General features: G+C 42.8%; 1 protein-coding gene across 6 annotated transcripts in view; it reads right to left on the bottom strand.

Annotated features, from left to right (window-relative positions):
• The window catches only part of ralgapa2 (Ral GTPase activating protein catalytic subunit alpha 2), a 119,221-nt gene that overhangs the window by 17,543 nt on the left and 76,196 nt on the right, over nucleotides 1-25,482 (bottom strand). For all 6 annotated transcript variants that reach the window (XM_088087082.1, XM_088087083.1, XM_088087081.1 and 3 more), the window contains 2 exons: nucleotides 23,377-23,535; nucleotides 19,527-19,654 (listed from right to left, as the gene is read on the bottom strand). In XM_088087082.1, coding sequence (XP_087943208.1) covers nucleotides 19,527-19,654; nucleotides 23,377-23,535 — 287 coding nt within the window. The remainder of the gene's footprint in view (nucleotides 1-19,526; nucleotides 19,655-23,376; nucleotides 23,536-25,482) is intronic.

Below are 25,482 nucleotides of genomic sequence, written 5' to 3'. Positions count from 1 at the left end.
TCTCTCCCCTTTTTCTCCCTTTTTGTCCACAGGGACCTGTCCTGAAAATGCCTGTCCACTGGGATCCATTTTGAAACCCCACCCAGCGCATGCGGACACGTACACATGCTCGCACACAGGCATTTGTGCATAAGTAGGCACAACACACACTGACACCCTCCACCCCCCCACCACACACACACTGTTCCCGAAAAGAGTCTATGTTGACCTCTGAACTGGTGTCTCTCTGGAGAGCAGCATCCTGACCATCTAGCCTCCGTCTTTGTGTTGCTCAGTCCCCCTGCTGACAAAAGGCCTCACGCCACCACTGGCCTCTGACACACTCTGAACATCACACTGAACACACACAGCCTTTAAAACACACACAGCCAGCAGGGACCCCCATGGCTTCAGGAAGTAATCCTCAATTTAGAGGTAATCTGAATGCACACCGTTTGTATTCAGTTTTTTCTCAACACTTTTAATGCACAACCACCAGCAAATGTCAATCAACAGAGCAAGTATCAAAAATCAGCAACAATGTTTATCGCTTCCAACGCATGCTTGTAGGTGCTAGTAAAGGATACATAACTGAACAGCAAAACTATACTGATAAGGCAATATAGTTTTAAAGAAAAAACTTAATTTGCTACAGAACCACATCATGATTCCTTTAAACATTACACTGAACACCAAGCCATGAAATTCAAAGAGCTTCAGGCAGTCATATGAGACAGAACTGTGTTACAATACAGATTCTGGGAAAGATATTAAAGTGGAAAACGCTTATAGTGATCATGTCTGTCCAAGTCAAATTGATCACTAAAAGCGGATCATTACTATTATCAGCTTTTCTTATGTAGATCACCAAGAAATTGCCATTTATATATTTCTTACATGTATATAAAGTATTGACACTGACAGTTTCACTATTTTATTTTTTATTTCCTTTAATTTTGTTGTTGTATCCCTTTATTGTTTTTATGACTTTTTTAGTTTTTGGTCTTTTTTTATTTGCGGTAATTTATATTAACATTTTTTTTGTCCTGCATTTTGCGTTTTTGTCATCTTGTTTCAACTTTTTTATAACCAACCCTTAATTTAGCCTTGCTTATGTTTGGTAGGATTGTTTGGCTCTTTGTTGTGTTATTGACTTCTGAGCATACAGTTTCTGTTTTTGATCTGCATATCATGGCATTATTATTATTATTATTTCCCATATGTTACTGACTTTTTGAAAATACTACACAGCTGTTTCATTACCTGATCAGGCATTATTAATCCATGTCATGAGGTCGGCAACCACAGGTGCTTTCCCTGTGTGCATTACTTTTCTGTCTCATAAGCTTTGAGGTGATAACATTTTTATTGAGAGAAACTGACTTTCTTTTTCTTGTCAAGATTTCAACGCAGCAGCAACATCAGTTAGCCAGCTGGAAGAAGACGCTTTATGCTAGTCAAGTAGCCTAACATGGGAAATAAAAATATTAAAAAATTTATAACATTAATAATTAATATTCTACAGATTATTAAAACAATTGTTTTTGTAGTTTTAAATGTTTTTTTTTCCCTGTCATGTATAGAGAAGACCCAAAATGAACACTGTAAGCAGCATACTTGATTGACATTGAACCTTTTGGTAAGGGATGAGTCTGTTTTTTGGATCACTGTAACTGTGAACACTATAAGTGGTCTCCACTGTTAATGTAAGTAAAAGTTTAAGCCAAAGGTTCCCCCTGGAGTCATGTACGGACCATCACTGTGAAATGCAACATGCTTTGAAGCATCAATATTCTCTCCAGAGATGGCCATGTGGTCAGTCTCAGTAAATGTCACAGAGGTCTTGGTCAGGAGATGGTGAACCCAGTGACCACTGTGTGACATCCCATCTGGAGTTTGCCAAATGGAAGTTCAGGGATATTGAGAGTGTGAGGGGAGAAAAAACAATTTGGTCTAAATGCCAAGTGAACACCAGTGCTACATCTGGTGGAAACAAGATAACGCTCAACACCTCAGGAATACAATGCCAACAGCGAATTGCATTGGTTGCTGTAGGGATGGCTGTCAGTTGCAGGGACTGAGAGACTGGTCAAGACCAGAGTGGGTTCAGGCCACCTGCCCTTGTGAAGCTAAAATCTAAGACTTGTGATGAACAATTTGTACAATACAATGGAAGTTCTATAACGTCTTATAGTCTTAACTTTCATTTTGCAGTAATTGCAAAACTGAACAGAAATGAATGAGAAAGATAGATAGATCGGGACACACTCTCTCTCTCTCTCTCTCTCTCACACACACACACACACACACACACACACACACACACACACACACACACACACACACAGAGTTAATCTGTTGATAAGGCAGGGCAGGAGGTGAAGGTCCAGATTAGGCAGAGGAGCATTAGAACAGGGTCTTAAGACGCCCCATACTGACATTTCACTACTTAAGCTCCATTTCTATCCACTTCTAAGGCACAGAAGTCAGATGATGCGTGCAGGGAGGGTGCCTGCCCCCTCCCCTTTTGACAAAGATGTCCCTATCATGTTTAGCGCCCGAGACGGAAATCTCTCTGCTTAATGAGGAAGTTTTCATGCTGAAGTCAATTCAAATTTATTTATACTATATCACAACTCACAAATTTGCCTCAAGGGATTCAAATTTTGTTCAGCATACTACATCCTCTATCCTTCGAATACAGTATCCTCATAGACAGGACAAACATGGATAAACAGTAGACTTAATAGAGTAATTGAGACCGAAACAGACCCACTGGAAGGAGAGTAGCATACAAGGCCTGTCATAATTGAAGAAGAAGCAACTAACTGAAAATTAAGGCAAAAGTTTAATTTAAAGGCCTTAACAGAGTCACACGGTCCTGCAGCCTACTGATTTGTTTTTTTTTAACTCAACAAAATATGACATTAATTGACAAAAAAAGAAAAAAAATAATTTGAGCCATATTTCATATGTAAAAAAAGGCGGTCTTGTGATTTCTTCAATGAGCTGATCAAAAGCAAAATCACATAGTTGTTCAGTGTAACTGTCACCAGATCAAATTGGTGTTTATGTCCAGAGGGGCTAATGACCATCATCTCTATTTAATTAGAGTTTGTGAGTAAGGAAATTACATGACAGTAATTTTGTCACAGCAGACAAACAGGGCTCTCATTGAATAATTTGGGATTGATCTTCTACCTTCACAGGTACACACAGGTGAGTGTCATCAGCATAGCAGTGGAAATGAATTCCATGACTGCATATAATTTGGCAACTGGGTGAAATACATGTAAATGAGCAGAGGGCCAAGAACAGAGACCTGAGGTACTCCATGTTTTTCAGATTTGCACATTTTGATGAGTATGATCAAAGAAAATGCATTGTGTTCTTTTAGATAAGTAACACATTATCTATTTGAGTGCCAGGCAGAGGTGCCAAATCGAATTTTCCAGTCAGTCTAGGAATATTCAATGATCAATAGTGCCAATGGCTGCACTGAGATCCAGTAAAAGAAGTACAATGTCTCAGAGAACAATATTCAGAATTGTAGGTCCCAGAAATGGCCAGAGATCTTTAAAAAAGTTTAGCTAGTAGGGGTTGGATTATGCAGGTTTAGTTTCAAAATTTGTCAGGACATAAGAGTTGGAAGTGGGGAACTAATGTTGTGCATTATCTCATTTATCTGCAAGAAAAAAAAAAGGACCACTTGAAAAATTAGCACCTTAGCCGATTCGACATGCTGAATTGACTAAAAAAAGCTGCCAAGAGTCGACTTGTGCCAGTGTTAGGGGACACACCACAAAAACTTAGGTGACAGATGCTCAGTGACGACCTGACATTGACCAGTGGCTGACCGTCTGCTCGGTGTGTCAGGGCCATAACACGGAAATAAAATCTTTGCCATGCATGGAGGAAAAAACACTCCTACGCACTTCGGGCTTCTGCAGCAGCAGCCAAGGTTAATCCTGTTTGTAGAAGCGCTGGTAGTAAAAGGGGCTCTTGTAGTGAAGAGGGACAGTTTAGAGATGAGGTGGAGGGTGCCTCTAGGTGCTTGACCCCCTCCTCTCTTCGCCCCACATCTGCCCATTAACCTGGGCCAATCAGCTTGACCTTGGCGAGGAGAGGAGCTCAGGAGTAGCTCACAGCGCCATTGACTCCCAGCAGTCATATAATTGGCCTGTTAAGAGGAAGGGATTGAGTGTGTGTGCGGGGGGGGCTTGGTTGTGCCGGGGTGCCCGTGCAAGCAGACTAAAAAAGCAGATGTGGTCATTATTTTATTTTGTTGAAAGGCATAGCGCCTCACATCCTCATACCACTCACACACTCATCACAGTGCTACTTTATATCATGCAATTATTGTCCATCCATGTAATTACATTTAGGGGTTAAGTTGCCTGTTTAGGTGATGAACTAAAAAGGAAAAAGTGTTACATTTGAAAAGTCATTGGGGGCAAACATAGGCGCAACATGCCTTTAAATGACTTGCATACAGCCTGTTGTTGCCAGTCATTACTCTGGCTACCATAGGGGGTAATGAAAGCAGACTGGTGTCACATGACCATGTTTAAATCAACAAGGGATCACAGTGACATCTCCACGCATTGGTATGGAGAAATGGATTGGACTGCATATGGATGGAAGTGTTACTCATTATGGAAAAGGAGATAAGAGGCAGAAAAATGGCAGAGAGGCTGTGAAATATAAAAAGGGTATATATGGTGACAAGGGATTGGCTGAGACACTAAAAGAAGGGATAAAACTATGGAGAAAGAAGGAGGAGATGTAAGGGAGGAAGGGGGGGTGAAAAAAAGGAAGAAAGAGGGATAAAGCCGAGCAGGTGTTGATTGGAGAGAGGCCGGGCGGTGAGTGCCAGCGGTACCTGTTGTCACAGTAAGGGCTGAGGTGTGAAGCTCGTCTCAGCAGAGGCCCTCTGAGGTGTGAGGTGATTATGGGAAAACGGGGAGGAAGACAGAGACATTTAGACGGCGAGACTCAGCAAAAAAGAAAGATAGAGACAGAGAGAGTGAATGTGGCAATAAAGCTGGCTGCTGGAATAATGGCAGGGTGGGAAGGAACAACAGATTGAGCTGGATAAAGTGAGAGCGTGTGTGACAGAAACTAGCCAGTGGGGTGACTGTATGGTGTTTGTGTGTTTGTGTGTGTGTGTGTGTGTGTGTGTGTGTGTGTGTGTGTGTGTCCCAATCCCATTTTATACAGCAGCTACTCAAACCTTGGTGTCTCATTAAACAGCTTTTTGCTGTAGACACAGCAGCAGGACAGAAAAACGTCTGAATGTGTCACAGATGCATTATGATGAGTGGAGGTGTTTGTGTGTCCATTTTCCCGGTGTGCATAGACATACACAAGATCAGATGCTCTGGAGGAATAGCTGGTTCCACAAGAGTTTTAACAAGTAGCCTAATTAGGAGCGGGGCCAGGAAGCTGGAGCACCGAAGCCCCAAAGGAGTCGGGTCAAACAGTAAGCCCAGGTTAATGACACCTCCTGAGGGGTGAGTTTCCCCACAGCAAGAGCTTTCTAAGCTCCAACCTCCACACCTCTCTACCGTCCATCTGGCATTCAGACAGCGGGATGGGAAGTTATGGCTGTGACATCACTCCTAACCTGTGACATCATCACTGCCCATCAGTGATTTCACACAGGTTTGCCACAGCGGCAGACAAAATCTGATGTCTGCTGGCTGGCATGAGCAGGTTATTTATGAGCTGACTGGAGGAAGTAGTCACCCATTTTCTCAAGTCCTTGGCAGCCCACCATTCCTCTGGGGGACACTAAAAATCGATTTCTGCTCCACGACAAATCACAAGACCAGCACCTACACCAAAGTCAATGTTGACCCCTAAACTATGTTCGGACAGATTGTTGGGGCTTCACAGAATATAAATGATAAAGCAACAAGTCATCCTCACACCGTGGAGAGACAGGATAGCTGCAAAAATACCTGGTGACATCATCAGTTGTAGCGTGGTTTGTTCAACACAACATGACTGCCATCAAAGCCTACTGGGCTTGTGTATTCAGACGAGCTGAGTCTGTAACCAATCTCCTTTTCAAAGGACTCTGGTCTCCATTGATGAGTCCTAACACAGCGGCCTTAGATGTGAAACACAATGGATCGACATGATTAATCAAACACAGGCCCATTATAGCCAGACAGTCACACAGGCCTCCACCGTGCATTAACAGAAAGTCATAATAAGATGAGCAACGGCTCATAGGGATGAAGATTAACAGATACAGTTCTGTGACTGGCTGGGGGAGAGTTCTCTCTGAAGGTCTCCTTTGTCAGTGACGATGGCCAGAGTGACATGAATGCCTCAGCCATCTGGAAACGTTATTAGGTCAGGACAAAGGTGTGCATCTTTATGAGTTATCTGAGGTGAATGTGCGTTGTATTTTTTTTTCCTTCTTCAGTTCCTGATATTTGAATTGTTTAGACGGGGGACAACAGCATCTATCTGATCTCAATTTGAACTTTTAATAAAAAGTCAAAGATGAAACAGGAAGGGCACACCGGACCTAGACTTTGAAATCCGTCTGATTACTTAGGACGCATTTAGCCTTTTCTTTTGTCCAACTTTTCATGATGAAATTTATGGCGTGATAATCAACATCAGGCTACAAACTCTGCCCACCTGTAACCACCTCAAAGCATGGTGGCAAAGCACTCTCATGTTCTATAATCTCTTTGACACATCTAGACAACCAGTCTGACACTTAAATTGCATGAGGAGTGTGCCAACCCCAGGTCATGCCAAATGGCTCTGATTTTACCCCTATGATAACACTGTTCAGACAAGCACTGATGAAATATTAAAACAAAATGAACGAGGGGCTTTTGCAATTTTAATGATGCTTGTGGCATGCGCCGCAGCATAACTGCGATGCCTTAACGGCAAGCACCTCCGTCTGCTTCCCCCGCGCTAAGACGTGCTGCACATGAAGTCTCTTGTTCCTCCACTGCCCCCTCTGCGAAAGGTTCAACGGGCCAATTAGGCTGCTTGGCCTTATGCAAAATGCCAGGCATTTAGTGGGAATGATAATGATTAGCGCTGGGTTACATATGATCACAGCTGTGGTGAATGCACCGGGCAGAGAGGGTTAGTTACTTGGGGCAAGAGTGACTTCTGTGCTCTCATATTTGCATTCGGAACATATTTCAATCCATGCCATTGTGATTATAATGAGGTATGAACCCCTGCCTAAATTTACCAAATGAAGACACCGGTCAGGACTAGTTGTTTATATAATTTGGTCAAAATGATTTTGTTTTTTTGCTTTTGTTGCAAAGCAATCATATTTTGTGAAGTTTTCTTTACAGTCAGCCCAAAAATAAGGCCCCTCCCATTTCATATTTTTAACCCTATCCAGCGCTTACAAGTTCCACCTTGGTTAAAAAAAACCTTCCTCTATGAAATGGGACAACCACTCAAGACTCTTGCTGCTTTTACACTGTCTAAGGTGAAAACAATGCACTGTTACGCTGCCTCGCTGTTCTGTATTTAACGTACAATTGTGGAAAGGGGGGACACAGTTGTTTCGCCTCTTAGCTGGGAACAGAGGCAGTAACCGCCCTGAAACGAGATTTGAGTAAAATGTAAAGCTGAAAAAGCGTGTGACCCACCGTGGAAATTTTAAAAAGCAGCTGAGCAGAGGACAAGATCATCCGCCATATAACAAGACCAGTAAATGATTACTATTGACAAGTTAATGCCATTGTTATTGTTTAGAAAGTGCTGCTGTGTTGTGTTACACATCACGCCCGTCACGCTTCTTTTGATTCTGGAAAGCCACAATCCAGTGTTTAATCAAAACTGGAGAGAAATAATGCCCAGGAATGAGTCTTAATACCCAGAAATGAGTTAGCATTCTAGCAACTCCAATTTCCTTGTCTAAAAGTCAATGGGTTTTTGAATGGGTTTTTGGTCAGAAGCCTGAAATCAGGTCTGTGTTTAACACGTGCTTTTACATTATGTTCAATGACATAAATACATGTCAGTGAATACACCACTCGCAAACTTTGAAGCTTTTGAGTGTGTCTTAAAAAAGGCGGTTACCAACAAGTGGCTCTATGAGACTACAGAACGTCATCAAGCTGAATACGGCTTTACAGCCTCGTAGCGGTGACGTCGCAACTGTCGTAATCATTTTAGCCTAGCGTTAGCTTCTTCTTGTGGCTTTTGCATTTAGACTTTAAAATCCTGAAAGTGTTGTTCAATTTTGTAAATTATCTTGCTGAAAAAAATGTGTAAATATCATAAACATTTGTTTACCATGGAGATTGTTTTCCGCAATGACCCAAAATCCAATGGAAAAATCCTGTGGGATTTTTGCTGAGGGAACCAGGATGTTCCGCTTCGGCCTACAGAAAAGCAGCATCGCTGGCATACTATATTACACCAAGATAATATGATGGTTATCAGAACTTTTAAATATTTATTACAGAAGAAAATACATGAGTGGGTTTCTTTTGTTGCTTGTACAGCTATAACTTGCAGATGACTTCTCAAAGCACTTGGTTTAAAAAGTGCCTCTGAACATGTAGCCTTGGCATTTGGCCCTACCCCTCCATCCCAACAAGAGTCAGGACACCCTGTTCCTAGATGTGAACACACTAAACGGGGGTGAGGGCTAAATGAAAGGGGCAAGGTGTGTCTTGGGATTGGGCCTAAGTCTGTGTTAGTTACTGTCAGGCCAAAAAGCTGTACTTATATGTAGGTCTAACATCCCTCCCAGCCTAAAAGTAAGTCTCTGGTGTAAGTCTGAAATGAATGCGCTGGGTGGGTAAGGGACTGGGTGACAGCCAGGAAAAGGGGCCCAGCCTTCTACCTATGGTAATGGATGAGGATGATGGCAAAAGGGAGGTGTATTTATGCATACACACATAAGCATGCACATGGAGACAAACCCACACACAAAAACCTTGGGCAAAAAAGAAAATGGACTTCTGCGTTGGCAACAGCCTTTTCCTAATCCTCGCCCCTGGGCTATATTGTGCAGTCAAGCAGGCTATTACATGGCAACAATTAGGGGGGCTGGAGCCCAACACCTGGTCGTCTCCTATTCTGGCCCTTCAGTGGCAGCTGACTGTACAGTCTCACAGCCAGGTGGCCCTCCTTCAATGACATTAGCTAGTCACTCCAGGGTTAATCAGGAGCCTGCCATCATCCAGTGGGCATGCATAGAGCCCCATTCAGACTGGAAGCTTTTATAGGGGGGAAAGGGATGATGGAGACAATGTTGTTATAAAAACTTGTTCAACTGAAGATCTCAGAGAGCTCAGATAATCAAAATGAACTTGGGAAAGGGAGGGGGCTAGGGCCTCTTGGATTCGTGGCCCAAGTTGAGCGCACTGCCTTGATTGGCTCAAGCCGAGCTTGCGGCACGTCAACTGTGCATCCTGCAGATTATAATGGACCTTTTCATGGGTGGACAAAAACAGATGGAGGAGCGGGAAGTGCTATACATCTACACAGACGGGTGACGATGTGGGGGGAGGGAAACTGGATTTCGTCAAAGTCGGCAGATACAAAAACAAGTGGGTGTAGCTCAAGCGGCCCCAGCTATATCTGCCTGCACAAAGCCCCATTCCGAAGCCCCCTGGCTTGGAGATCTGAGGGTAAATAACACTCATTAGAATAACAAAAGCTATAGATTTGTACCCAAATCAGCTAGAGTCTCATCAATAGTAATTAGAGGCTATACATAACTAATGAAGATGTGTACACTACATTAAACAAAGGTACTGAGAGCTGTTGTGTATCTAAACATAGAGTGTTGGATAAGTGGACGTCTGCAGCACAAAGCTTTTCTTACATTTCATTTCCATTACAATCATGTGTAGTATCAATCCTAATTCTAATTTTATACTGTATGACAAAGATGCATATACTTGTTACGATAAGCTGTGCCTGCAACCAATAATACTTTCTCTTTGTTCAGCATCAAACTCAACATTATTACAGCCTGTTGCCGTGGAAAACACACACACACACACAGGAAGATTTGGCCAATATTTCTCAGTGCTCCTCTTTCAGCCACATCCACCACTTGACAATGAAACACAGACTATCAGTATTAACACATCAAAGGCTGCTTTCCGTAAGAAGAGGCAGACAATGCACAGCGATGCATACTTAAATGTTTTGTTTTTTTGTTATTGCTTTGTTTGCCGTGCCTTGTCTGTCAATGCAGAAAATTCCATTTAGTGCAAAAATGCAAATGCTGCAAGGCACAAGGACATCCTCCAAAAGAGAACAATGGCCACAGGCCAGCAGAGGAGCAGGCACTGCCTTTGAACCATTTAAAGAGGCATTAATGTGCAACTTATAAATAATCAACTAATTCCTTCTTAAAACAGCAAATTAAGTCTGTGACATTAAAAGCAATGCAGGCTTATGCAAAAAGAAAAAGAGCAGTCCAAGGCTCTGAACAAAAAAAAGAGAAGAATTAAAAATGTAATGGCCATTTAGGGACAAAGAAACCCAATAATGTCAAAGGTGTCCTCACAAGAGTCCCTAAAAACCTAAGGCCACATCAGAGACCAAGAGATTCCAGCGGAGAACGATGAGTGACATTTCAGTGACATTTCCCAGCAGCATTCAATGCAGGGCTGTCTCAAGACGGCGTCAGAAATATCTATGGATATGCTTGCATGTGACACAGGCGTTAAGGGATGCGGGTTCTTTCAGGGGACGTCTGAGCTCTGGGGCTGGTGATGACGAGCCTGGACCCTGGGAGATTGAATGGTAATCACTGGAGCACAGATAATGGATGATTGAAGGCTCTTTCTACGCCGCTGTTGGATTTCAATATCAGAGAGGCCCTAGAATTGGGATTCTTATCAGGGGCGGTGTGTCAAACAAAGGAGAGCTGAGCGTGAAATATGGGGTCCAACTCAGGCACACGACCATGGCGATTAGCACAAGGATAAAAAAGGCCGCACAAACAAAAGAGGGCAGCTTTAGCTGGACAAAGGGCTGTCCACTGCCTTGTAACAAGAGACACGGAAGGAAGAGGGGACATAAAGGAAGGGAGAGAGTACTTGGTAGTAAAAAAGAGGACAGGACAAGAGTTGTGCTGAGATGGCTGAAAGATGAATAGTGACAGACCCAACTGTTAAAGAGTGTTCCAGATTCCCTGCTTCTGAAGGGGAATAATGGACCAGCAGGAATGAAATGCAATACACCCCGCCTCAAAGCCATTCAAACACATCCAAACAAACACACATTATCATACACGTACACACTCCTGCACACAAACGCACACGGTGGCACGAGGCTTCACATCTCTGCCAAGCCCATCACAAAAAAACAAAACAAAAAAAACAACAAAATTATTCCCATTTATCCCCGGATTCCAAGCGCTACAGCTTGCCAGGAAAGCTCATTAACCCTCCCTTCAAGAACCCTGAGACAAAAGAGGGGAAAACAAAACATAACTAATCAATGAGAACGCACCCATTGAGGGGGGGGGGGCAAGAACACGCATCCATTTGGATAACCTGAGAGGGCTAACAGCTTTTGCTTTAGTGTTGCGCTGGCTGGCAACGGGGCGGAGAAAGAAAGTTCATTAATTAAACAAGGCTAGGGGGAACAGATGGAATGGCTAGCTGGATGCTTATCACTTAAAGCAGACAGACAGGTTTTTACACCCGTGCACCGCCACACATCAATCACAATGAACATGTCTTCGTAAGGGCAATGCAGTCGGTACTTGTCCGGCGGTGATACTTGGGGTCATAGCATTCTGGCTGATGCACTGACACCACTGACCTATTAGCAAGAACGTCATGAAAGCAATTTCATTTATTTCTTTTGTGTATTTTTGAGGACATTTGTAGTTTCTTGGGCAGCACTTCCAAGGGTATGCTCCTGATCAGTGTTAACAGCCAAACCCACAGACAGCCATTCCTTTACATATTAGCAGCCAATTTGGGATGATTACTCGCTGTTAGGCCTACATGTTCAAGTGTATGCAAGATATAATAAATGCAATGAAAGTCATGCTATCCTCTCTGCCTCTTCAATCTGTGGGGATTTACTCTTTTGAGCCTTGGTTTGGGAGAAATAGGAGATTTTTCTTCAGCCAGTAGTTCAAAAAAAGGCACATCGTAGCCAATATGTTGGTAAAATTGTTGTAAAAAATGTTATTGACAACACTGATGTATTACAGCTATCAATTAGTCATTAAACACATACACTTTACAAATAATACCCTACTGACCAAACATGGCATCACGCTAACAACAACAATAAGTTCTGGATAGACAACTTGCGATTGATTTTAACAGTGGAGACACGTAAAATCGAAAAATTTTATCCACCTAAAACTAAATCAATATCATTTAAAGTGTTTGCTGTATTTAGAATATTTTCTCCACATAACCTTACACCTTAAACCAATCCAGGAAGCAACGGACCAGTCACTCCCATTTTTTGCTCAGAAAAATTACTGTTTTTGTCAGTGCAGTCTGGTGACTTTGAGAGAACAGCTTTCTGCCAACACACTAAAGCTGTGAAAATAATCTATATATAGTGTACACTTAACTTGATATTACATTTTTTTTAGGTGGACCTTTTTTAGGTGGCTAAAAATTAACCACTTGAGGCAGCATTTGCTTAATGCTGTCCATTTCATGTATGTAACTCAAGAATTTTTCTTCCTGGAAGTTATTTTAAACAATCATTGTGATACGGTCCATTGTGTGTATTTAGAGTAGTGAATGTGTTGCCATGCTTTTTGTACTTCATTTTAAAAATCTAAATTAGTGTCATTAGAGAAAGACGCTCAACCACTTGTAAATTATTTTAACTGATGACATGTTTTTAATTTACACTTTTAATGCCTGGACTTTAGAAACGTGCACATAAGGACCTAAACTTGAATTTTCTATGCACTTTGAGGACGTATACTTTTGTTTACATGTAAACAATGAAACTTAAGAGATGTGTACATTGAGTTTTTTTTAGTAAACATTCTTCCAGAATCTGCACAAGTAAACAAGTTACAGATTCAAATTCAGGAAATACTGATACGCCGTAAAATTAATATAGACTGTTGTCAAAAATACATAAAATCATTTACACAATTGTGATGGACTTGTTTATGTTTTTCTACCTGACACCCAAAGCCTGAGCTGGGGATGGGACAGAGAAGGCGACCCTGCGCAGAACTGGCAGTCTTGCTGGCTTTCACTTTGCCGCTCACAAACACACAGATGTCAGACATGAATGCATAACAGACGGAGAGAGGAGGGGAGGGGCGTGAGGGTGGGGGTTCAAGTTTAAAAATACACAGAACATGACATTTTTAGGGTTGCATTAGGCTATGCAGTTTCTACTAGTGCTAGCTGAAAACTTAGTATTTAATGTTCTGCATAAAAACTGGGTTATTCTGGCAGCTGAATGCTCCCTGTCACCATAAAATGGTTCATCAATAGTATATAATCAAGGGTAGGGAAATAAAAAAGAAATCAAAATGTGGAAAAAGTTGAATTAACCCAGCTGGACTCAAACTACACTTGAGGGGAGCACTTCTATTATTTTGGCAAATAAAAGACTTTCCTTGTTTGTCACAAGGGCTGCAGTTAGACACATTTGGGACACATGGTGCTCACAAACGCATTAACACACCCGAACACACAGAGCATGATGGCTTTATGATACCAGAGGCACTACAAAATAAAGGCAGCTTCCATAGACATGTAAACACAAACACAAATGCACCAACAGGCACAACAGTTTGACACCAGCAGTGTGTGTACGCTACCCCAGGCGGGGCTCTGGGTCCCTGCTGTTGGCCGTCTGGTTCCACGCCTGCTCTACCTGTGTTTAAAAGGGGCGGCCCCCATGAAGCTCAGACCTCAGTGTGCAGGCTGGGCTGGGCTGGGCCCCCAGGGCTTTCAGGGTGTGGGTGCCATGCAGCGGACGCCTTTTGTTACAGGCTGGGTGGCAAGAGGAGGAGGAACTAATGTGGGGGGTGGGGGGACGGAGGAAAAAAAAATGAGTAATGCTATGAGTCATTCTGCATTAGCAGCAGGGGAGGGAGAGAGGGAGAGGGGGGGGGTGGATGAGGAGGGGGCGAAGGGAGAGAATACTTTTGCATGTTGTATGAAGCTAGACGCCATATGCCATCCGAGCTGGGCTGCCTCCTGAGTCAGGGCTCTTGGTTTGACAGGCCTGTGCTTGCCCCCTCCTCACCCCAAAGCTACCTCCTTTTCCCCTAACTAACACCCTCCTCCCTCTAGGCCTTCCTAGGCTCCAGCAATGGGCTTGGCAATTGCTTTGGTTGTGCATGGACTGCGTTCTGTGTATTTGTGTGTGTGTGTGTGTGTGTGTGTGTGGGGGGTACTCAGTGATCTGAACACATCGGACATTGTCGTGAGTCCCGGCAGGAACAGCTGGTCAGCTGGAGAGAAGAGTGGGAGGGGGGGTAGTAGGGATAAGGAGGGGGGAAGAGATGGGAGGCAGTGCGCTACACTGATAATGGGATTAGGTTAAAACATTCAGTGGGGGAGAGACCCCTCCTCTTAGTGTAGCCCCCCAAATACTGCGTAAACTCTCAACCCCTCTATCAAAGCCAATGCCAGGCCTCCGCCCAAACCACCATGGCCAACGCCAAGCAGGGACACTTCAACTTAAAAATGGCCCCTAACACAACCCCCAACCACACCTGACAACAGCCAACTGCCTCCACATAAAAGGCTTGCATCCACCTCTAGACATTTAATAAACACTGCAAGTCTTCCTTTAAGAATCTGTGCATTACGAATTACTGGGGGCATTTTTAAAAGAGCTTTTAGTGGGTCAGTCCTGTTTTCCATAAACAGGAAGTTGGCTAGTTACACTCATATCAGCTCAGAACATTACATGCAACCAGCATATAATGACTAGCTCGGCGTCTCACTGTGCCCAGTCAAGCACTGTGTTCCACTGTGATATAGACCGCTGAGTATTATCTATGAGACTGCTGACAGTTATGGCACAACAGCTGGCAAATTAGACCTATCAACGATGCTAAATAATTCATGTGAGACAACACTAACATGGCAGATCCTATTCATGACATCCCATCATGCATACAGGCCCACTTTCATCTTCGCTAGGTGAGGAATCTTACAGTATACAAAAGAACGCACCGCCGTCGGACAAAGACGCAGTGAGAGTGGGACAATAACTAGCTCAGAAGGGGTGTGAGAATATGTCATTGCCAATGCAGTGACTCTAATAATTGTGATGGCGTCCAGGGGCGGTTGCAGCAACAGCACACAAAGGAGTGCATGCAGGATATCATATCCATTATGTTTTCAGTATACATCCATTGAAATAATTTACATCTCGTTTTGGCATTCAGGGGAGCTGGGGGACTGGAGATATGCTCACATGAGCCTGTGAGGGAACATGACAGACTTCAGCTTTCCGGGTTCCACTGAAAGGATCAAGCCTCCCCTCTCCTCTTTCTGCACACAGATACACACACAAACACACACCACCTAAAAGCCTGGCTCGCATGACTGGCGATGGGCAGAAACAGATTATGGTTATTGATCGCTGCCTGGAGATGGATCTGTGTGTGTGCGTGTGTATGTGTTTACGTGTGTGTCAGAGTAGAGGATGGGGACTAAGGGCAGTGTGCAAAAAAACTATTGATTCTGTCCAGTGGAGAGGCTATGTCTCTGAATCAAGGTCAGTTCCGCACTGTCTCACCTATTAGAAACTTGCTGTCTCCCCTAACACACACACACACACACACACACACACACACACACACACACACACACACACACACACACACACACACACACACACACACACACACACACACGTGCAGACAGTTTTTACCCTCAACAATGCCTCCCCATCACAAAGAGTGACGGACGGCACATCAAACTCAAGTGCTTGTTGAAGAGAGAAATGAATCTCAGCCGCTGGATGAAGACATTATTCTACAGTGACAGTATGAAGGCTCTTCATCATACAGGAAATGGCAGCAGACAGCGAAGCCATTCAGTGACAGGCTGGATTCAGGTGACGCAAACAAACTCATTGTGTCTTTCAAGCCAATATGTCACACACAGAGTGCAAGTACCATTAATAAAGGCACAAAATTTACTTATTATACTCTGCTGCTCTTGAACCGAGAATGGTGGTTTCATACAAAGTTGTTTTAGAATAATTGAGACCACATTTTGTGGTCTCAATTATTCAAAATGCTGCTGTGGAGGGCGTACTAGTTGAAGACAATACACTTAGAACACACAAAGCCAGACCAGCTGCATTTTCCATCAGGCGTATAAATAATAGATGATACATTATGAGTTGTCTGTGAGAGGCTTGTGATATTATGTCTACGAGGCCATGCTCGTGTCTTGACAGTAGAAATGGACAAATTCTGACTGACAATGAAGAGCTGGACCCTGTGCAAGAAAACACAGATTTCACAAACCCCACACAGTTCAGAGACGGAGAGGAGGGAGACAAAGGATGCGATGAGGAGAAAGAAAGATAGACAGCAAGCGGGGGGAGTATCTATCTGAAAAACACTCTTGTAGCCTATCTGTGTATTTTTTGAAAATGTTGCTGGTGGTCATTTTTCAATATCAAATCCTATTAGCCTGAGAGATCCTGTGAGTGTTGCGGCAGACTGCTGGAGTCCTCTCGAGCCTTGTGACAGAGTGAGAGAGGGGGCCACAGCGCCATACTGGCCTTTTATCAGGACACACGGGGGTCATATAGCTTCTCTTTGAAGAAATATTCAACTAATTACCTTGGAGAGTGGCCTCACAGGCAGAGAGCAGACTGAGGATTGTCAAGGCATTGTGAAGGGGTAAACTAAGGCTGAGGATTTTTCATCTGGCACAAAAAACACACATCCAAGGGAAAAAAAAGGGGTTGGGTCATTGTTCCAACCTGTGAAAGATAAAGATCCGCATAACCCGAGAAGATGGAAGAATGACGACTGGAGAGGGGAAAGTGCAAAAGGCTGCTATAATAAAAGCATGAAAAGAGTAACTCTGCCTGCTGCTCAAGACTTTATGATTCATGCCAGTGCTGAACATTCTTTTATAACCAAAGAACTTGGTTATCACATGGCATACACTACACGTAACATTCTGGGTATTCATGACTGCAGTGGTTCCCAAATGGTGGGTCCATTCTGAATTGACCACGAGTGACTCCTGAGCATGTCAAGTTTGTAAAAAAAACAGGGCTGTGCCTTTCTCAGAATTATGCCAGTTGAATCAGATATGGCCGTTCAATACGAATAATTAACAGTTCTCGTTTTTTTTTCTATATTCAGTTTTTAAGTTTGATCGGGCTTGTCGTTTAAAGTTGCTGTGAGCTGTAAATTCACCAACTCTAGGCAAAAGAGAGAAGATGGAAGCACAGAGCGGCACAGTGCAAAGTCTCCTCCTCTGTGCCGATAAATCCTTAACTAAAGAGTAACGACACAGTCAAGAGCACTCACTCCGCAGCAAAGTCTGGGGACCAAAATGTCCCTAGAAGTAGGCTACACTGCACAGCTGACAAGCAAAAAAAAAACCAACAAAACAAAGACTGCCAAACTTGTAGCAATCTCAGTTAACTGAGTGGTCTCCGGCTGATGACTCCACTTTGCACCACCCCCACTTTAAGGCACTAGTAAAAAACACACTTTATTTGGAATTTCTGGTACTGGGCTTTCATTTTGAAGGACTTTTTCCTCCTGTTCAGCGATGTTTTTGTTGCCCCTTTCTTGGTATTGTTTGGCCTATAAACATGCTGTTTCTTTGCAGAGTTTTATGTCACTGACCTTGAAGCAATACATGTACTTTTTTGTTTGCAAAGCAGGTTATTTACTGAAGTTTAAAGTAATAGCACTTTAATCTTACAATGCGTTTCTTTTTCATTGTGTTCTAAGCTGACGTGTTGTATAAATTTGGTGAAATAAAATTGAATATGTGGTAATTTATTTTATTTGTGAACTTTCAACTAATGACTGTGGACAAAATCTGGAATCTTGTGGCTCGACCAGTTGGCAACCACTGCATTAGTCTACACATCGCCTCTGTCCTCACAAGCTCTCGAGCTCAGCAGACAAACAGCAGAAAAAACAGACATGCAGATACTGATGCTGGCAGTGTGCTTTGCCTGGCACATTCATTCATCTCCTCTCTTGGAGTGCGTGAGGCCTGGCAGCCCATCAGTGCCAGAACTCCAGAGGCAGTGCTTATCTCCTCTCATAGATCATGCTTTTGTGCTGTCTGCTCCTCTGCTAAGGAATGCCAGGTAAGGCTTTTGTGGCCCAGCACAGGCTCGGTACTGTCCCGCCCACCCACCCCCCACACCCCCTGAGGCTCACAGAGGCAGGCAGGCCTGTGGCTGGCCCCCCTCTGGCACTGAGAGTCACACTGGGCTAATTCACTTGGCGTCGGGTAACAGACATCTGTCACTCAGGATTCCCCCGGGGACACACAGACAGGGCCTGATATAGGGGTGGGGGGGCCAGAGGATGTGATGCACTGTGAAACGCATACAAGCAGACACATACTTACACACACCCAACTGTAAACAACACACACAGGGTGTGTTGTAGGATAATTAAAAGCCAAAAGCCTTTCTTCGTAAATAATACAAGGCTTCATGATCATTCAGAAACAAAAACAACTTTTTAAAATATGTCAATGTCTTCAAAAGAATAGAAACTAGTCTTTCATCCAAATGAAACCTCCTCGGGGGAGGTTTCTATAGCAACCGCCAGAGGGGCAGCGTGGTTCTGGTGAGGCGGTGCCGTACATGCTGTCCGAGGAGGAGCGGGGCGTTGAGGGAGATCAGGTTTCCCCCTCCAGGGGCCATCCCGACTCTGCCCCCCATCTCACCCCCCAACTCTGTGCTGCTGGCATTCACATGCTAATTCATCTCCATTGGTGATTACACTCCCTTTAAACCAACTGACAACTACAGCTGGAGTCAGGCTCTTAACGGCACACTGTTGGATGGATGGGTGGAGGGATGAGAGCGAGTATTGCATGTGTGTGTGTGCTTATGTCTGTGTGCACTTGTATGCATTAGTTGAGGGTGCTCTTATTTTGGCTCTCCTTGTGCTCCATAAAACGGTAGTGATAGATGATGACACATTATCTGCGCTCCTGCCCAAAACAGCCCCACACAACCTCCCATGCTGCTCCAGGCTGTGAAACAGCCCTGGCCTAATAGCTGTATGTAAATCAGCCAGCCCATAAAGATCAGTGTCAGCACTCAGCTGTGTACGTTGGCTGACGTGACAAGCACGCCACATGTCTCAATGAATTTACCCAAATGGGACACTGGTAGTGCTGGAAATTTAAGCTCTGTGGTGTTATACAACTAATGAAATCATCATAAAAACTACAGTTTAATGTATGCTCATAACCCTAATGGCTTCAGCTGTATGGGTAATCAGTGTTAGATATTTTTTTCTAGAAAATTGTTGAATTCCTTGGATGAGCCATCATATGGGATAGTGCACATTAAGTGAAGCAGAAGGCATGAGGAGTAAAGGATACAAGCTCTGGTAGAGAGTCAGCCGGGATTTGACAGCTCTGCTGGCATTGATACAGGTGGCCCGCACCAAGCTCGGCAGCAGCGTCCCAGTGATGATGGCGCCATTAAACAGAGGCCCGAAGAAAGGAACCTGGGGAAGTTAAGAGAGAGAAAAAAAAATAACAAGAATGTGAGGCTTCAAAACATCCACACTGATCAAAAGTTAATTTGGTCAGTGTCCTGTCATTGTATGTGAGTGCCCGAAAATTAGAAAGAGCTGATTAGAATCTTTTTGTTCCTCTACTTTTTTTTTTTTAACCGTTTCTCCATCTGTTTAGGGCAAGGGTTCAAGTTGAAATTGGATTTTTACCTAACTTTGCATGACAACCACACATATCTAATGTGAATCAATGTTTGGCAAATGAAATTAAAATGACAATCAATACTAAACAATGCCCTCATATTGAGCTACCGAACAAATACAAAGGGGCAATATGCATTTCAGCGGCAGCGTGTGAGTGTGTGTGGGTACACGCGTCTGTTCATGCATATTGGAAGGGGGCCCTTAATCACTGAAGCTCAATGGTCGTTGACCTGGAAGTTGACGTGAATGTCAAAGTCTCCGAAAGGTCCTGCTGTCTTCAACTTGATAGTTGAAGCCAAGCTGGAATAATAACCAGTCAAATTGTACAATAAATGGATTTTAACCAGAAATGACACAGACCACATTAATGTAATCATATGTTCAAAAACTGTGTGACACTGTGTAAACTAAAAACCTGAGTAGACAGCATCACAGGTTCTGGAAAAGGCGAAGGCAGTTAAAAGTTTTAGAATTTTGGAAATATTTGCTGGCTTGCATGGGGTGGGGTTGGGGGGCAGAACGATGGCAGCCTCTGCCTTTCTCCCAACTGTGCTTAAGCTATAGTACCCTCCACTATGCTGAGGCTGTTTAATGCACTCATTTTGTTAACAGCTGGCAACCACGTATACACGTTATACCACGTTAACAAGTATTTAAACTTTAAGTAATAAGAAAATGTCTGTTAAGTCACTATCCATTGCCAAATGAGGTAATACATTGACAATTGAGCCTATGGCCCACTGATAAAAGTATTGCAGTATTTACACATTTGCAGTAGTATGAACTGAGTGTCGAGTGTGACAATTTGAAGGAAAAAAAACGCTGAATTAACTTACTGCTAATGTAAGCCCAACATTTCATACTGCTGCAGCTTCACATTAAAAGATGATTGATTGGTTTTTATTATGAAGCAGTTACAGGAAATCAAAAGTGTTTTTTTAGTGACTTTAGCATTTATTGTTCATCAAAGATGCCACTATAAAACAAGATGACATTCATTTTCAGCATTTTCTGACAGTGGATCAGTTTGAAATGGAACAAGAAGCAGCAGCCACAGTGAGCTGTTAGATGATTAGAGCCACAGGCGACAGACTGCACATCTTCAACTTGTGAGGTAACCAACACGTTTCACTTTACCTTGTCTGCAGATTTGTGCCTTGTGCAGCGTAAAATCAGATCGTGGTTGTTCACAGAATTATGGTAAAAGGCCAAGTTATACATTGACTCTATGCAGAGCCAATGCCGTAGCCTATGCAGGTGGCCAGCGCCGTTGTGAGCATTTACACTTGTGCAGGAATTTCTCTTTGTTTAGAAGAAAAAACAAAGCCCTGACACTAGATTATGCTTCCATAAATATTTAATTCAATTACCAATGAGGTGAGGTTTCTAGCCACATGTTCAGACTTTGTTGCTCTACAATCACACCTATAAAACGGCAGTTGGCAGTGGGTTATCTATGTCAAGTGCTGTAACATTTGACTGATTCAACAAACACATATTAAAACATACACGAAAAGTGGCTTAATAGAGACAAAATTACACAAAACCATAACAACCCACAAGGTTAAAAAAAAAAAAAAATCGTCTTTAGCTGGACATGTTTTCCCTACATATACTGCATGCTAACCTTGATAGCACAAGCCAATGATATTTGCAGTGCACATCAATGCAAAGCCTCAACGTAGAAATATGAAACCAGCTTTAAGCCACCTTTGCTATTACTACAAGCCTCTAAGGTGGCACCAAATCAATCAGGAATGAAACCTCTCCGATTGCCACTTTAAAGCATGCTTGTTTTTGTGTTATTTAGTAAGTATCTAATCTATTAAAAAAAAGTCTGAAAAAAGGTAGGTAAGTAAGTAAAAAGGCTTTGCTAAATTTAGCTATCCAACATGAACAATCCAAACAGTCTCTAACGGGTCTAAACGACAGCAGTTAGCTTTAGTGTAAGCATGCAAACTATGAGTTGGATCATTTTGATTTCAACAAGGATGAAAATACATTGTTACTAATGATCATTTCTCTTGGTAATCAGCATAATCTGACTGAAAAATATGTGAGAAGGAAAAACACTGTTATAACTAACACCATATGAAACAAATACACGCCTCTATAGTCATGCATGACAGCTAATTCTTCAAAGGGCTGGTCTGTCTGTGTGGTCAAAACACAGCTAACAATTTAACATTGCATGGACATATGCAGTTTTTGGCAATATGAATACAAGTGGATGAATAAATAACTAAATTGGTCCTATGCTTTCCATGTTTTAGAGTCAGTCATTCCTCCATAGGTTAGAAGGTCAGCTGAGGCTAACGTTATACCTTGTACTGTCCTCATAAAGCTAAACTGAGATTATATTGTTTCCCACATTGTAGTGCGCATTTCTCCGTCATCTCTGAAAAATTACTCGTTTGAAAGAAAAAATAATTCCTTAACAATGTGGAATACAGAACTGGATTATTATGAGGTTTTTTTTTTATCCTGAATGATGTGGATATACCTGAACAACTGAAGGCAGCCATTCTCAGACAAAGATATTTCACTTTCCTCTGGAAGGCCACACATCGAGTGCAGTACTGAAGAGTAGCCAAGATGAAAGCTAGCCGGGAAAGGATAGTAAGCATCTCTGAGAGCACATACCCACAGTGTGGGTAATAATGCACAGCTGGAGTAGGGGAAACTGAGAGCCTTCAGACAGACACCAGAAAAGCAGAAAGGACCTTTAAAACTCATGGCAAAGCCTGAATAGGAAGTAAGGAGAAGGGACGGCTGCCTTTAACTCGTGAACAGAGACAGGAAATTAGCGCAGTGCCGAAATTAGCCTTGGTTACTGTGTCTGGAAACTAAGACGCTTTGTCATTGTTACTATAAAACAGGAGGAGGTAAATTTTAAGAAGGTTAAATCACATACATTAAGAGTAACTTTCAAGTTTCACCGAGTTGATGCGCACTGTATGCATACAGTTGACGATAACTCAGGGCAATATAGAATGTATCATCATCATATGAGACGAGATATTGTCCTAGATTTTAGGTATTGTAATATCATAAGTGTTGTCTTTACTGGTTTTAAAAGCTACAGTAATGCCATTGTCTGAACTCACCAGACTGTTCAAGCTGTAGTATTATTATTGTTGGTCTCTGTGCTTTCCCTATTATTATCATTATTATTATTAATTAATTTTTTTAAAAAAAAGTCTTTTTAATTTTACATTAGTTTGGTCATCTGTTGTTTTTAAATGTGCTTCATGAATAAATATTTATTGGATTTTGGACTGGATTATCTTTCATTATCTATTACCTCATCTCTCCATTTGCCATTATATCCACATTACAAATGTTTTTTTGTTTTTTTTTAAATCAGAAATGTCAGTGTGCAAATATTCTGTGAAAGCACCAACAGTCAACCCTGTAATATCGTCTCAATTTTGATATCGAGGTATTTGGTCAAGTTTCTCAGTATCACCTAGCCCTTATCTTAAAATTAGCTGACTGCAGTGGTTTACCTGTGGTTTCTTCATGATCTGGATGAAGTACATGTGGTTCTTCATTGGGTAGACGATAATCAGCACGTCTCCAAAGTCGGTTGGGATGATGCCACGTCGGTAGTCCCTGGAGTGCTCTGACCACACTATGTGCACCTCATCATTTCCCAGGTGACGCAGCTGCCAAACAAACAAAATCAGTCTAATCAAGTGCCTGGCGAGTGTAGGTAATTTTCATCCCTACGGTGATGATGACAAGAGCACATATTTAGTGAGATTAGGCATGTCACCGGGTTTTTCCAGCCAGTACCTTTGGCCCACACCTCTAGAAGTGAGGTATAAGAGGTATGTCGAAGGGGATAATAAAAATTATTTACTCTCAAATGCTGTAACTGGCTTTTATCAATGCATACAGAAATATCCTATTTAATGTGTTATTCAGTTGTGATGTAGTGTGTTCTGAAGATAATTGCAGCAGGTGCAGGAGCAAGGTGACTGCTTACAACTAAATCACAAACTTTGTCTGAAAACAATGATTTAAATAGGGGTCTGGGCTCTGGCTTTGACTCTTTTTATAGCTTTTTCATTACAAATTCAAATTGCCAACACAAAATGAACAAAATTGAGCATTTCAAAAGCAAATAATTTAAATCCAATTGACTTTCCCCATCAGGGATTAAATTGCTTCCCATTTCCACTCTATTCACAAACCCAAATGAAACTGGGCTGGACAAGAAGGTAAATGACAGGAAATTGACTGATGCTAGTTTGAAATAGGTAAACAGCTTTTCCCTACCCAGAGTAAAATAAAGAGACACAACCACATTATATTCTCTGACAAGTGTAAATCACTTATTAGCTGGGAACCCAGTGATGTGTTCTGGGGTATCATGGACGCTGAAAAGTGAGCCTCTACTTGGAAGAAAACATCTGCCAATGTACTGTGGGCCTAATGAGCCATTAAGAAACATGCCCTCGCCACCAAAAATGCAATTAGCACATTCTATTATAAGCCCTTAATTATGGTAATAAGGTAATCTTAAACAAATCCACGGCATGCTGATTACTGGAGCTCGCCAGTTCAGTCTGTCTGTCCAAGGATCAGCAGGTACCAACCAGGTCAGTCACTGGGACAATTTCAGAGAAAATGTTGAATATGCATTTGCGGCAGACAATCAACACTGGGATGTTAATTTGGGTTAAGATATTAGCATTTGGATGAGCTTAATCACAAGTTTAATGAGGATGCTTATGCTCCAGTCAATCATCTTCTGCACCGATCTATTCACTCCCTTGTTAATCACATCCAAATGTTTGAGACTTCTTTTATAAAATGTGATTCGAGTCAAAGGCTCTTGTCCAATTAGCCCTCTTTGACCTCCCACCCAGCCAATGGGCTTCACACATGCAGAGACAGCAGACCAGAGGACCCCAGAACACAAGAGGCTCCTTATAAAAACAACCTGCAGCAGCCCAGTTAAGCTGTGGTGCCTGGGGGTGAATGTGATAGCTAAGGCACCCGTCTATTTCCCTCTCTTTCACAGACACACACATACACACGCACGCGGTCTTCATGGCCTGACCCCAACCCTGCAGGTCGCTTCTATAACCGCATTACTGAAGCCAGCTGCTACTGCCGCAGCCTGCACTGCCCTAAAACCCAAAATTGGATTGAGGAATTCATGGTTTTCCCTCTTTTCTTTTTGGTTTAGCTGTTTTTCTTTTTTTTCTCTTTCCCCTCCTTCGTCTTCAAACAGGCAGTCTGCCCAGCGAGAGCTCGCCCATCCGTCGCTCCCCCACAGTATGCCTCTATGGTTACAGGCAGTAAAGTGGGTGACTGCTGGACTAAAAGTGTTATTTTTAAATTGACAGGGAAACATCCTACTTGGGCACAGACAAAGCCTGTTTCTCAATCCAATTCTTCATACCACTTTCTCTTCTCTTTGCCCTGCCATCTTTTTTCAGACGCATCCATGCATGCGGCCAGCCTGCCAATTTCTGTGCAGCCTCTGGCTGGTGTGGAGATCTGTGCAAGGTGAGTACGAGCAATTACAGAAGTTCCCTGTAAAATGAATGGAAGAAGAGTGGCAGCACACTCCACTCTGGGCATGGCCGCCCCTCCAGCGC

Source organism: Plectropomus leopardus, chromosome 14 (genome assembly GCF_026936395.1).
Source record: "Plectropomus leopardus strain MGB_pleo_1.0 chromosome 14, ASM2693639v1, whole genome shotgun sequence".
NCBI classification, from domain to species: domain Eukaryota; kingdom Metazoa; phylum Chordata; class Actinopteri; order Perciformes; family Serranidae; genus Plectropomus; species Plectropomus leopardus.
Note: the sequence above shows the minus strand (reverse complement) of the source record. Positions and strands in the feature narration are given on the sequence as shown.